This window comes from Cucumis sativus, chromosome 3, assembly GCF_000004075.3.
Source record: "Cucumis sativus cultivar 9930 chromosome 3, Cucumber_9930_V3, whole genome shotgun sequence".
Taxonomy (NCBI): Eukaryota; Viridiplantae; Streptophyta; class Magnoliopsida; order Cucurbitales; family Cucurbitaceae; genus Cucumis; species Cucumis sativus.
Window position 1 is genome coordinate 39,639,258 of NC_026657.2, and position 13,959 is coordinate 39,653,216.

At 33.7% G+C, this 13,959-nt stretch overlaps 3 protein-coding genes across 5 annotated transcripts; 1 reads left to right on the top strand and 2 right to left on the bottom strand.

The window, feature by feature from the left end:
* The first annotated feature begins 300 nt into the window (after window positions 1-300).
* LOC101221905 (GATA transcription factor 9) lies at window positions 301-2,051 on the top strand. The gene is made up of 2 exons (XM_011654312.2): window positions 301-936; window positions 1,074-2,051. The coding sequence occupies exons 1-2, from the start codon at window positions 616-618 to the stop codon at window positions 1,806-1,808; spliced, it is 1,056 nt and encodes a 351-aa protein (XP_011652614.1). The 5' UTR covers window positions 301-615; the 3' UTR covers window positions 1,809-2,051.
* A 1,713-nt stretch (window positions 2,052-3,764) lies between these two features.
* Window positions 3,765-6,096, bottom strand: LOC101217801 (hypothetical protein). 2 transcript variants are annotated; one of them, XM_004136174.3, is made up of 3 exons: window positions 5,845-6,096; window positions 5,642-5,760; window positions 3,765-4,108 (listed from the first exon to the last, which is right to left on the bottom strand). In XM_004136174.3, exons 1-3 carry the CDS (start codon window positions 5,970-5,972, stop codon window positions 4,083-4,085), a joined length of 273 nt encoding a protein of 90 aa, XP_004136222.1. In that variant the 5' UTR covers window positions 5,973-6,096; the 3' UTR covers window positions 3,765-4,082. The 2 variants fall into 2 exon arrangements, with proteins under 2 accessions (XP_004136222.1, XP_004136221.1); XM_004136173.3 differs by having other exon boundaries at window positions 5,582-5,760; window positions 5,845-6,092.
* Window positions 6,097-6,657: 561 nt separating this feature from the next.
* Window positions 6,658-10,079, bottom strand: LOC101217564 (peptidyl-tRNA hydrolase 2, mitochondrial). Of its 2 annotated transcripts, none has more exons than XM_011654313.2 (8): window positions 9,785-10,079; window positions 9,478-9,681; window positions 8,516-8,576; window positions 8,337-8,373; window positions 8,143-8,220; window positions 7,873-7,945; window positions 7,344-7,383; window positions 6,658-7,098 (listed from the first exon to the last, which is right to left on the bottom strand). In XM_011654313.2, exons 1-8 carry the CDS (start codon window positions 9,812-9,814, stop codon window positions 7,049-7,051), a joined length of 573 nt encoding a protein of 190 aa, XP_011652615.1. In that variant the 5' UTR covers window positions 9,815-10,079; the 3' UTR covers window positions 6,658-7,048. The 2 variants fall into 2 exon arrangements, with proteins under 2 accessions (XP_011652615.1, XP_004136220.1); XM_004136172.3 differs by having other exon boundaries at window positions 9,478-9,687; window positions 9,785-10,077.
* Window positions 10,080-13,959: the final 3,880 nt, after the last annotated feature.

Sequence of the window (13,959 nt, forward strand, 5' to 3'; positions counted from 1 at the left end):
GAGACTTATGGGGGCAGGCCCCGCTTAACCCACCTTCACTTCTAGATCTCTGCCACGTGTTATCTTCTTAGCCGACAGTAATTTTAACAACCTCCCTTTTCTTTCTATTTCTCTAATATCACGCCCATGCATGCAATTGCAAACCATAATAAATTTTTATCATTCTTCACTACCAAACGACGTCGTTTCTCTACCCATTTCTAAAGCACGTGCCTCCTTTGACTTTCCTTTTTTTTTTCTTTCTCAACTTACTTCGTATTTAATCTCTTTCTTATCACCACTTTTTCTTTTCCATCGTCAAAATTAGTAGGAAGAGAGATTTTAGATTTTACTTTAATATCTTTTGATTTTTTTTTTTATACATATAGATGTTGGTTGAGCTTGAACGTTCGATTTAGTTGGGTTAGTGTCTTTCTTCTAAATTAAAGAGTTTTTTTTTAAAGAAAAGTTGTTTCTTTTGTTGTTTTAGTGTTTCTCTCTCATCTTACATAGCCATAACTCGTCACACTTCACTCTCGGCCACTCTCTCTCTCACTTTTTTCTCCTTCTCAATCGCTATTTTTCTCACTATTTCCCCAATTCACAAACCCCCCCTCTACGTTTTTGTCCACACTAATGGAAGGACCCGAATATTTCCAGCCCGGTTTTTCTTCTCAATTCTCTACCGAAGACCGTCAGTCCTCCGATGCAAATAAAACTAACACCGCCGCCGCACCTCCCACTACTGCCGACCATTTCATCGTCGAGGACCTTTTGGACTTCTCTAATGACGATGACGTTGTCTTCACCGATGGAACTTTCGATAACCAAACCCCTACTTCTACTGATTCCTCCACTCTTACCTTACTCGATTCATGCAATTCTTACCCCAATACCGGCAATGCCCACAACTATCATTTCGCCGACGCTAATTTCTCTACTGACCTTGGTGTTCCGGTACATTATACTCATCCATCGTTTTCCTCCATTTCTCTCTCTCTCTCTCTCTCTCTCTCTCTCTCTCTCTCTCTCTCTCTCTCTCTCTCTCTCTCTCTCTCCTATCAATTCTCAATTAATTTTGTTTAATTTTGCAGTACGATGACTTGGCCGAGCTGGAATGGCTTTCAAATTTCGTGGAAGATTCTTTCTCCACCGACGATTTGGAGAAGCTGAGTTTGATTTCCGGGATGAATTCCCGGGCCGATGTCCATGACGATGACGCCTCAAAAGCTCGAGAATTTCAGACCGGATTCAACCGGAACCATTCACCAGGTTTTCGCCACGAAATGTCCGTAGTTCCGGCGAAAGCCGCTCGTAGCAAGCGGTCTAGGGCGGCGCCTTGCATATGGAATTCCCGATTATCCGTACTCTCTCCCACAAATTCCTCTTCCGAAACCGACGTTGTCGTCACGCTCACGCCACATCCAAACACCGCCAAGAAAACCACGAAGAAGAAAGAAATTCCGGATGACACGTCGTCCGCCGCCGGTAATAACGGGGAAGGACGTAAATGTCTCCATTGTGCCACCGACAAAACGCCCCAGTGGCGAACGGGACCAATGGGTCCAAAGACGTTGTGTAATGCTTGTGGGGTCCGGTACAAATCCGGTCGTTTGGTACCGGAATACCGACCGGCGGCGAGCCCAACGTTTGTACTGACAAAACACTCAAATTCTCACCGGAAGGTTATGGAACTCCGGCGACAAAAGGAAATGATGAGAGCACAGCAACAACAACAGTATCTTCATCATGAGAGTATGGGGTTTGATCATGTATCAAACGACGACGATTATTTGATCCATCAACACATAGGCCCACTCTATCAATAGCTTCTTTCCACCTCCATCAAATTTGATTTCCTTTCAAGTTTTTTCCTGACAATTAGAGTAAAAGAAGAAAGAAAGAAAGAAAGAAAAAAAAAGAGAGAGAGAAAAAATGTTTTTGAATTTGGTGGCTAATTATAATTTCAAAATTCTGATCTAGAGTTACTTTACCTTGAGTTAAATTTTTAGATTCAAATTTCTAACAACTTAAATTTTGAATTTAGCACACTGATAATTACTTTTCTTAAAGTTGTCTTTGCTTCTTTCCATTCTCCTTTTTCTCTTTTTTCCTCGTCTTCTTCCCTTTATTATATATTAACATTAACTCCCAGCGTTTGACAACCGACGTAACTCACTCATCGGTTTATAACCTCCATCATTCATTTCTAATTACTCACTCATATAATAATTACCCAGATGGGATGAAAAGGAAATTGAAGAGAAGGGGGTGGTTTATAGAATTGTGTGAAATGTGTTGGGGGGAATTGAAAAGAAGAGAGAAGAGAGGGAGAAAAAAAGAAAAGGTAATGTCTTGAAGTTGGCAAAAGTACAGATAAGAGGGAAATTTATTACAGCAGTGGATTTTTTTGAAAAAAGAAAAAAGAAAGTGAGAAACAAAAATGGCAGTAAAATCTCAGCTGATCCAATGGAGATTGAAATAGAGAATGTTGAGAGGAAAAAGAAAATCAGAGGTAATACAGGATTGTACAATATGCACTGTACTTTTAAAGAAAGAGAGAGTTAATTTTTTTTTTTTTATATTGATGAAAGAAAGAAAGAAGTTAAGAGTGTAGGGACAATTATGGTAATTAGTGTTGCCACTGCCAGAAGGGTAAGAAGCAAACAGAATATATTGGTTTATAAATTATTTTGTATCAATCATGGGATAATTGGTAATAATTGATTACTGATTTCAGATTCACTTTTTTAAAATAATAATAATAATAATAATAATCAGTATACAATAATACTAAGTTCAAAAGTCCAAAACCTTAGGATTAATCTTTTGGGTGGTCACAGTCACATCACATGCCTCTCTTTCTGCACAAAAATACTTTTATAATAATTATTACTATATTGATTATGAAAAAGAAATATAATCTGACTGCAAAAGTTAAACTTAGAATTCAAAACTTAACCTCTCGTCATTAATAATCTAAGATAATCAAAAAGGAGAGAAAGTGGGAGAGCATTAACATGGTTTAATGAATATGATTAATACTGAAACGAGGAGGGAGCTGTATAAAGCAGAAAATTAGTTTAAATAATCATGATAATCATAATAAATAAAGCTGCATCCTGAAATCCAGACATTAAAAACAGAGCAAGATCAAGATCAAGCAAGTGGGAATCTGAACATTTTCAAATTAAATGAGATTCATTTTCAAGATGTCTCTTCTTCCCCAACTCTTTTCTTTTCTGACAATCGGTTGTCTTTCCAGAAATATAAACCCTAAAGTTCCTCCTTAATTCCTGTCTTCTATTTCTGTACAAAGCAAAATAAAAGGCAGAGCCAAGGCAAAAATTGAAGGTTCCTAAAAGGGCTTTCTTTCATTAAATTGTGGTAAAGAATTGGATTTAGGAATTCACAATTGGAAGCAATCAAAGTGAGGATATGGAACGGGTGGGCACATGAACGTGTAATGGTATTATGTGGACATGGTAGCGACATGGTCAAAGAAAGTTGATGAGATATGGGGGAACAATCCAACGACACCGTTTCCACTTCCCATTCACAATCTCACGTGCTAAAGATACTTCAATACATATATTTAACTACTTTATTATATACATATAATATGGTCATATTCGCACATTCAACTAAAGATACCTAATACCTACGTGCGCACTACTAATTTATCATATAAGACTTTCTTTAGCAACCTGCAAAGGGGCTTAGATTAGAAGAAAATTCAAACTAAAGGCTTGCCAAAAATCAAAGAGAAGTGCTGAAGAAAGGAATAAAACGAAGAAGTTTGTAGTTTCCCGTTGCTTGGAAGCAGTGTAATGATGATAACAGTGACAGCAATGAGTCTAATTCACTGGGGAGCAATATTGTGTTTGGAAATATTAAATCAGATAACAAAGTTTATGAGAACATGAGTAATGAATTTGGGGAAGGGGAACACGTTCTGGACTGGGTTTGTCTCATCAGTTATAATCTCAAACTAAACAAAAAAGATAGAGATCGGGGAATCTCGATTAACAGAGTATTTGATTCGCCGTCGTCCTTTCGTGTATCCCACACATCAATCAGAGCATGCTCTTAAATTCCATCCCTTATCGCGGCACACAGAGACCCAATTCTGAAACACAGTGAAAAATTAGAATTACTTTAGTATTCACTTCAGGTGGAGGAGAAGCTAATTCAACGTTCAAACAAATGCTACCCTCTAAAGTGCTGATGGAAAATCAACTAAACCGAGGGCTACGGCAATAGACAAAAGTAAAAAAGCATCTAAAAGGGAAGGCCAAACATATGGCAGAAAATATTTCGATCATTAGATTCAAGAGATGAAGCATCCATCCGTCCTAAATAACATCATTAGTCATCCTTTTAATTTTACCAATCCCTCTCTTATAGTTATCAATCAAAAAGATGCTAAACCTACCATGTTTAAAGTTGAATTAAAACCTCCTCAGAACAGATGGAGTTACAGAATAATTCCTCAGAACAGATGGGAGTTACAGAATAATTCTACACACACACACACACAACAACAGCAAAATGTGAAATGCATGAATATAGTTGTTCTCTATTTTCCGAAAAGCTTGTCTATTACCCTAACCATAAGAGCTACTACATTATCTCAAAATCTAATTAAATACATTAGATTCAGGAACCAGAATTATATTTGGTGTAATTCAAAAGTGACACATGTAATAGCAATGGAGTTTAAATATTTTGACAACCACTTGGGAAACTTTGAGAAAAATTGTAAACATAAAATTAGTTTCAGTCACAATAACTATTACTATTGAAACATATTGGATTGACACAAGAGACTTCTTCTCCGTACGGGAATTAGTTAGAACTTCAACTACTGAACTATGAAGAATGTAGCTCTAGTAGAAAAATCCAGAATGATTTCTATGAATCTATGATTAAATTCCCACATGTTACGCCCATGCTTTAAAAAAACAGGACCCATATTACTAACTTCACTTCTAGTTTGTTAAAAAAAAACTAGCAATTACATCAGTCTTTAATCGTAGAATTGTTAATTAGCATAACTCAACTTCATACAGCTCACAAAATGTCACTCTCTCGATCTCGCCAGTGTAAAAATTAGGATTTTTAAGGGTAGATTGACAATTGGCAGCGCTACACGAATTTATAAAATGTACATAACATAACCAAAAGTTGTATGAACAAACCATCCATTGAAAATTATTTTCCTACAATAATCGAGGACTGCAAGCAAAATAAAAAGTAGAATTCTTAGAATGTGACAATTATTTGCCAACTTGACCAGGAAGTATCTATTTTTATCAGTAATATGTCGACTCAATTACAATTTTAGTTACTGTTTTTTATTCAGTTAGTTAACTTGAAACCCAAATTAAACCTAAGAAACAACCGGACATCAGACTTCTAAGCAGAAGAAAATAAAGAGCAGACACTGATACTGAAAGAGCCCAAACAGTAAACGAAAGGAACAAGCATAAAATTAAAGTGATATTAGACAATGTACTTAGGCAGAATCATAACTTCCATATAAACAACCTATCCACAATAGAAAGTCCAATCATATACGAGAGTAAAAAAAGTTGCTTACAGATAATAAATTATAAAGAATGGAGAAATCAAACTCCTGGGTTGGCACTGCAGAGCATACCCTGTGACAATGATCTCGAGGACAATGAATCGATACCAAGACAGGAGGTTAGTCGAGCCGAAGAGACTGCGGAATGAAGAGGAAGCAGAGATTGAAGAGAACCCAACTGGGGAAACGACCTGAAGAATAAAAAGCTCTCTGTTAGCAATCTAAGAAATGTAAATTAGAAAGAAGAAAAAAAAATGTTCAATAGTGTTGCGTACCTGGAAAGTGCAGGTGAAGAACAGAGGGTGAAGGAAGCGGCGGGTCTGGGTTTAATGGAGGGTTTGGTAATGGTGGATTTAATGAGGGAAATGGATGGAGTTGCCAGAGATCGAAAGCGGGAAGCCATTGGAAATGATAAGAGAAAAAGTATTGAGAATTAGGGTTTATGAGATACCGTATTGCGAAGTTTGGCAAATTCGTTTTTCTTTATCTTCCCCTTGCTTTCTTAACAATTACCCATTCACAAATCACCATTCATTACTTATTTGTTATTTTTCCCAACATAAATTACTAATATATACTTTTTATTTATTTACCTCTTTTCTTTCCCTCCATTTTTTCAAATGAAAAACAAATCTAATGTTAAAGTATTTATTTTTTTGGCTTGACCCTTGAGATAGGTAATGACTAAGCTCGACTCAACCATTTTGAAATTCCACGAGTAGAATGTCACCCGTGAACTTTAAGCCTTGTTTGGAACAACTCATCGTAATATCAACAATAGTCAAAATAATAAGAATGGTAAAAGAAAGAAAAGTTGATCAAACAAATTAATGGATAAACATAACTATCAACCTAGCTTAACTCAAATGTTTCTATTTATTTGTTTCTCTTTCAAGTTATAAAGCATTTAATTATATATATCACAAATGTTTCTTATGTATATATGGCTTAAAAACTTAAATTCTATCCTTTGTATTGCTGATTTAAGTGAAATTATTGAGCTGAAGAAGGCTTTTTTTTCCTTTCCTTTTTGAGGTGAAATCCTTTTCATTTCTAAAAAGTAGTAAAAACTAATATTAGTCATCTAATAACAGTAACAAAGTATTAGTCTGCTTAATAAATGATCAATTACCAACAAAACTAAACTACAACAGTCAAAGCTCATGCAAGCGTTTTGAAAAATTGGTACACTAGTAACTAAAAACATTAGGTTACATCCTGAACATGTCAGCTCAAATGTGACTCCTACTTCCCCAAACTACTAGCAGCTAACAGCAATCTATACCTAAACAAATGTTTCAGGCGTAACTATAGCAACCTACACCGTTTCTTCCTTAACCAGCAGCTACAACTTGTTCACCATGTGCATGAACCCGTCTCAAGAAGATGAATGCTGGCGGATAAATTTGTTGATTCATTGTGTACGTTTTGAATACATTAAACCAAGTGTGTGTGGTTGCATGAGCAATTCCAATCTGACTAGAGTAAGCGTAGTTTTCCACTTACTGCATCAATGGCTTCCTTTGGCCCTATTTAAATTAGACAGGGAACATGTATATTGTTAAGAATATGAATTATTAGTTAAATATTGATAATTCATTTTACTGGGTCTTGTGCTATTGAGAAATGTTAAGAACATGAATTTATTGTTAAACTTATCACAACTCAAAGCAAACCAACGTGGATTAAGTGTTGTACATTAACAAAAGAAAGACAACCGAAGAAAATCAACCAGGCAACCGTGGAATTCTATCATAGGGTAAAGAAGCATTACCAGGTCCAATGGCAAGAACAGTCTTTGATCCAGCCGAAACCTGCACATCATTGAACTGATTTCAGGATGCCAGTTGCCAAGTTCCGGAGAACTAAATGTACTTGGTGAAATGTTTACAAACATGTTTCTTGAGGTATCAATTTGGCACTTTGAAGTTCATCAAAATGATTATTGCATACAAATTTGGGCTTGGAAAAATTCGATTCTTCAAAGAGCCAAGTGAACCTTTCCATCAACTACATAACCGAGGGTTTTGCAGCCACTCTATTAAATGCTGAACCACTAAGAGTTATTTTTTTCGCTTAGGAGATTAAATAAAATTAACTTTCTGATGCCTAACAATCATAAAACAATGTAATGCCAACGTATGTCAGCATAACATGTGTAGAATCGTTTGACTATGCCAAAATATAGACATTAATAAAACATGTCAAGCATTGTTGCACCCAGTTACCCCACCATTACTCATGCATTAATCAAAATGCTTGTAAATTCATCCAAGCAAACAAGTGGAGAACAAAGTTTGTACCTGTGTGCGTCCAGCATCAGCAACAACAAAAGTAGGAAGGCCAATATTCTCAGCTGAATCCTTCAGTTTATTCCTGATTTGAGAAAAGAAGTAAATTTAGCAACAAAAAAAAAAAGTGTAACTTTATTAAACAACCCTTCCCCCGGGCTCTCATTCCTCCTACCAGTCCTCAACACACAGACCTATGAAGTCATTCCAAAAACCGTAAGGTTTTGGTTTCATGTGTTTATTACTTGATTACATTTTTGGAGAAAGGAATCACCTGCTTACATTTCGTGTTGATTCTTGCATGTTACGACTATTTTCGGCTGCCCACATAGTTCCCACTGTCTCAAAAGGTTTCGGTGGCTGCACTAGATATTAGAAATGGGCATAGATCCAGAAAAGAGAAAAGGATGAAGAATTAGCTGCATATATGGTTTGGTCAAAGCAGATATTCATAAATAGTATAGTATAAAGAATACCTTTGCATTAGTTCTGCATACAAGCCAGTAGCGGCGTCTTCACAATTTGACAGAAAAACATGCAAAAATATTTAGCTTGAATGGCAGGAAGACGTGAAGTGAGAAACCAACCAATGTAATTAGAAACAAAAATCAAATGCGCAAGTAACAAGTAATGAATTCAGCATCTTAAATCTTACGAGCACATTGAGATGCAATTTTTCCAGAACCCATCTTCAGATCTTGCCTAACGACAAGGACCTTCAATTGAAAAGTAAGAATGTCAGATGATTCTTCACAGCAAGACGCATTGTACAAGTTACATGACACAAGGACTTGGTGTGATTGGCAATTTGTCAGTGTAGTTCCGTTTCTATGCTTAGGGAAGGAAATCTACATAAGCCATACTACAACATTTCAAGAATTTTGGAGCTACACAAATATACTACACATAACCAAGTTTGCAAAGTAAATGTTAGATCGTCTTAAATTTATTATTTGGCGCTTCAAACGACCAAGTAGGAGGGCTCACTGGGAATGCCCTCGAAATCTAAGTTACTTACGTATTTGTCCTATATAAGTTATTTAGGATTTTGGCTCTTTCTTTGTCACACTGTTAATGAATCTTTGTGTTGATTCTCTGCTACGTTTTTTTCTTATCTTGATTTCATAACAGTAAAGATAACTTGTCTAACTGCTAAATCATATTTCACCCGGCCCTTTTGATCCTCAGACTAATTGATTCCCCTTTCAGGTTCTGTCCTGACAGACTACAGAGATACTTGATGGCAACAGCAAAGACGGGGTAAGCACGAAACCTAAAACTCTGCTTAACGATTAGGCAAATCGGCACGTTGGCTTGAAAGTTGAAAGCTAATTTTGTTCGCAATATAGTTATACAACTACCTAAAATAGGCCCTAAACTATTCTATCTTTCAAGCAATTCACGCCTCAAAATTGAGCCATAGAAAACCATATTCAATGACATTAAGCAGGAAACCTCGTACCCTTTCATCGTAGACAGTTGAGGCTAAACTAAAAACTTCATGTTTCGTTCTTTCATTTCATTCTAATTTAGTGATCATAATCCATTACAAACATGTAAAGAAATCATCTCCAACTCGACAGAAATCGAGAAATTCTAGTAAAGTCGAACGCTAACCAATTTGAGCTCTTGATCACCGTTATTTGAGGCTGGAGAAAGCTGTTGGTACTTAGACGGCAGAAAATAGCCCTTCTTAGCATTACCTTTACTGGGTTTTGATAAATCCAAAAACAACCCAAGAATGAAACCAATTACGAGGCCAGGAATGAAGTTCTCGGGTTTGAAACTCACCGACAGCCATTCCTTTTCTGGCTTCACTTGCTGCTTCTAACAATACAGAAAGAGAAAACGAGAAAAATTAATTCAAACATCAACAAGAGGGGGTAAAGAGGGAAGAAGGAATGCAACCCATGAAATTGAATACCTTTCTGGAAGACTTAGAAGCACCCAACATGAGCCTTCTTAGAAAAACAGAGAGAGCGGAAGAATTAGAGTTATGGGTAAAGCGCGGTTGTTCTGTTTCAATACCAATATCTTATCTTGTGGGTGTTCTTGCTTCGAATGGGAAAATGGGAGTTTCAATCCATTTCAATCGAGGGGGCAAGTGGTGAATTGGGCGTCCAATTATCAAAGGGCAAGCCCAGCGAGTTCGAAGAAGAAGAAGAAGAAGAAGAAGAAGAAGAAGAATGATTAACAAAGGCCATTTGCATATTGAAGGTCCAATACTGGTGGTTCGCTGTTTGGGCCATATATATTACCGATAGCAACAATTATATATCAATCATATGTAATTTATATTGATAGAAGTTATGTTCATATACAATATGCTTCAAAGATTGAACATAGTCACGTTTGGACGAACAAAAATTAAGTGGGTAGATCCAATATTTTATAAGATTTACAAATATAACAAAATTCATCGATAACATATTTATTAGTGATATGGTCTCGTTAATTGACTCCAAAAAGTAGATCTAAATTTTGCTATATTAGCAAATTTTGTTGTATTATTCTATAACTATAAATACTTTGGACTCGATTAGTATATTTACACTGAGTTTTTTTAATTATGTATAACAAATAAAGTGGTGTGGATGAAACTTATGTTCTTAGATTACAATATAAATTGACGAAATACATTTAATATACGCATAGGCAAAACGTCTTTTACCTTATAATTCAAAGTTCATTCACACAATACATTCAAGTTTATAAGTTGTAACTAACAATAAACTTGTCTAGTAGTGAAGATGAACGATGAGTGTTGCTGAATGATGGCGGGAAGACATAAGGATGATATCATAAAGGAGATTTTGGAAGTTTATGTATATCTTTTGTTTTTAAGAATTTAAATCTAGTTTCTATTTGGTAATGGTGTTTTAATATATTCCATATTTAGTTCTTAAATTTTGAATTTGGTTTCAATTTAGTATTTACATTTGAAAATATTTAAATTCCACACTTGACATAGATCGAGTTTTACCTCAAATTCATCTCCAGGTTTCGAAACTTACATTTTTAATCTCGTTTTTTTCAATTAATACCCGTTTTCATATATCGACATTTTTACCTCGATTTTAAACTATTATGAAGTGAAATTCTAAATTAAATTTTGATAGTAGTAAAAAAAATGTAAAAATTAATTAACCACATTTATTTTAAAAAAATTATTGTAGATATAAAATTATTGAAAATAATTACAAAATATAACAAAATTTCATCTTCTATCACTCAAATATAACAAAATATTTTTCACATCTACATCTAAAAAAACACCTATCAAATATAAATTAACTGTAATGGAAAATGGAAAATTTGAAACCATACAATCAAATCGAAACAAAAATCAAATAATAATAATAATAAATTGAAACTCGACGTAAAACTTTAATTTTCAAAACTTAAAAATTAAAGATAAAAAAACTTATACAACAAATAAAAACTACATTGTCCGATAATATATTTTGGAGAAAAATAATTTCAATAAATAACAAAAAAAGAAAAATCCTGAATTTGCGAATAGTTTCAATTTATTTCCTATATTTAAAAGTATTATTCCAAATAACCATAAAAAATAACAAAATATATTTAAAATTAAAGTTTTTTGGTATAATTTTATTTTATTTAAATTTTTGGAAAACCGTAAAGAAAAACAAAACTATATACATAAATAGACATACATGCATATACATATATATAGATGTGGACAAGAGACATATTTTAGTGGCTCTTCAGTCTTCACTGATAATGTTGGGCCTTAAATGGGCCCCCAAAATTTGTTCAGCCTGAACCCCAAAATAATAATAATAAAAAATAAAAATATCCATTTCTAGAAAACTTCTTTGTTTTGTTGTGGGCTATGCTATGCCCTATGAACTATTACTAACATTACAAGTCAAATCAACCCTTTCCCTCCCCATCTTTTTCCTCCATCATTCTCATTTTCCAATCTTGGATCTTTTCCCTCTTTATAAATACCTATTTCTAAAACATTACAAATATATATACATTTTCATCAATACTTATCTATGAATTAAAATAATAAAATTAGTTAAAAGGATACAAATAGGATGATATATATTATAAATTAAAGTCATACATAAAATAAAATACTTCCAAACAGTCTAACTTATACATTGAAATACATATTCTTTAGATTATAAAATATCAAATTTGGTATTGTGGAGTGGGGTTAGTTAAAGATTGTGATATTAAATCTCTACCTATTGGAGAATCTTCATGACATGTGCGTATATACCAATGGATACTTTTAGGCCATAAGATATTGTATATGATGTGTATATTCCTCTATGGATGCTATGTCTTTTTAATAACAAAAAAAACCTTTTATTAACTCTGATATTATGTCATGTCAATGATATATAATTAAATTTTTCTATATTTATAAATTAGTATTTAATATTATTTAATGATCAAGGAGTCCGTCGTTTAATATGATATAATTTTTCTAGTAGATTATTCAATAAGAAACTACGATACACGATACTATCAAAACTCACGTGGTTTAGAGTTCACATTACACTTTAAAATAATTTAAATGATCCTTTTATTAACTAAAAAGTACAAATTAAAATTTATGTAATAATAACTATGGGTACTCGAACGTTTTTTTTTTTTATTACAACAATTAGGGATAGGAGAATTCTAAGTCTCATACCTCTAAAATAGAAGCTCATATCAACTAGTACCATTGATGAGCTAAATCGGTTTTGATATTATACACTAATTTTTGTTGGACAATTAATATCAATATTATATTTTTGTAATTTTCAAAGTAGTTTATTTGTGTCCAGTTAATTTGAAATACGTGCATCACTAAGAATGATTTGTTTGAAATTTGTGTTCACTATGAATTTAAAAAATCGTTAATTAAGAAATAATTTGTCCATCTTTGTAACATTTTGATATAAATTAACAAAAACATGTATCATAATGTTGAATTTCTTTATATTTAATTTAACCTAAACTCAACCCTATGTATACTCTTGGCAAAAAGTGGGTTTGGAATGCTCTCTCACAAAAGTTGTTGAGTTTATTAAATAAAAACACACAAACAAAAGGGAGGGAACGTAAGATTTTGAACGAGGTTCATATATATATATACATCAATGACTTTTTGTTTTGCCCTTAAATGCAGTAGTCAAGTTGATCTTAAAATGACTCACCAATGATATGGCCAACTTGGGGTTAATAAATTAAATTATTATGTCCCCCACCTTCCTCGGAGCATATTGATATATTATATTACGTTTTTATATCGACGATACCTAAAATAAATCGAAGTTGGAAATGCTAAATCAAAACGTGAAGGATTTGTTTGGGGAGTTCAGGATTTAATTAGGGTTATTGAAAATTAAAAAGAGTGTGTAATCAAAGACGAAAAGAAAATCATAAAAGAGATAGTTAAGAAGGGTGTGACTTAGATTTAAAACTCTATGAATGAAATTAGTTTTATGTATTACGTGTGTTTGAATCAATCATAATAGTTGAATTAGTTGATTCAAAGGAATGTCCGTATATATAGAACAATTTCTAACCGTGCATTTAGTTGATTCAACATTTAAGTAAATCCTATTAGGGTAAAAGATTTACATTAACCATTCTCAAACTTTTAATAGCAACATTGACGGAATCACTAAATTTCTAGAATTAGACCAACAAATGACAAAAATCAACTATTATCATATTTTAGAGACGATTGTGGCCGTTGGGTTGGAAAGAGAAAGGAGGGTGTGTTTTGAAAGGTAAAAATAGTGATATTTAATTTTGTAGGATGTGAAAATGAATGAGGATAAGTGAAAGGACTAGAAGAGAAGAAGTATGATTGGACAATATTTTCAAAGGCATCACCGTCTAAATAATAGGAAGTGGAGCCCCCTTTTTGCAAATAATTGAGGGGTTCCCTTTTCTTCTTATTTTCCGTACTTTTTGAACATATATATATATGTAAATGTCTACATACATACACACACATATATATAGAATCATTATTTATTTATGTGTGGTTGAACGTTGAAGAAGGGGATTTGTTGTTGCATGGCATCTCCATCACCATCTTAGGCCATGGCTACAACCACA

What these genes read in the sequence shown, in the direction of transcription:
- LOC101221905 (XM_011654312.2), top strand. Translation starts at nt 616, where the DNA reads ATGGAAGGACCCGAATATTTCCAGCCCGGTTTTTCTTCTCAATTCTCT. An exon ending in CTACTGACCTTGGTGTTCCG is followed by an intron (nt 937 to 1,073) that starts GTACATTATACT and finishes TTAATTTTGCAG; the next exon opens with TACGATGACTTGGCCGAGCT.
- LOC101217801 (XM_004136173.3), bottom strand. Translation starts at nt 5,972, where the DNA reads ATGGCTTCCCGCTTTCGATCTCTGGCAACTCCATCCATTTCCCTCATT. An exon ending in TCTTCACCTGCACTTTCCAG is followed by an intron (nt 5,761 to 5,844) that starts GTACGCAACACT and finishes TTTATTCTTCAG; the next exon opens with GTCGTTTCCCCAGTTGGGTT.
- LOC101217564 (XM_004136172.3), bottom strand. Translation starts at nt 9,814, where the DNA reads ATGTTGGGTGCTTCTAAGTCTTCCAGAAAG. An exon ending in GTGATCAAGAGCTCAAATTG is followed by an intron (nt 8,577 to 9,477) that starts GTTAGCGTTCGA and finishes TTTCAATTGAAG; the next exon opens with GTCCTTGTCGTTAGGCAAGA. An exon ending in TGCAAGAATCAACACGAAAT is followed by an intron (nt 7,946 to 8,142) that starts GTAAGCAGGTGA and finishes TTCTCAAATCAG; the next exon opens with GAATAAACTGAAGGATTCAG.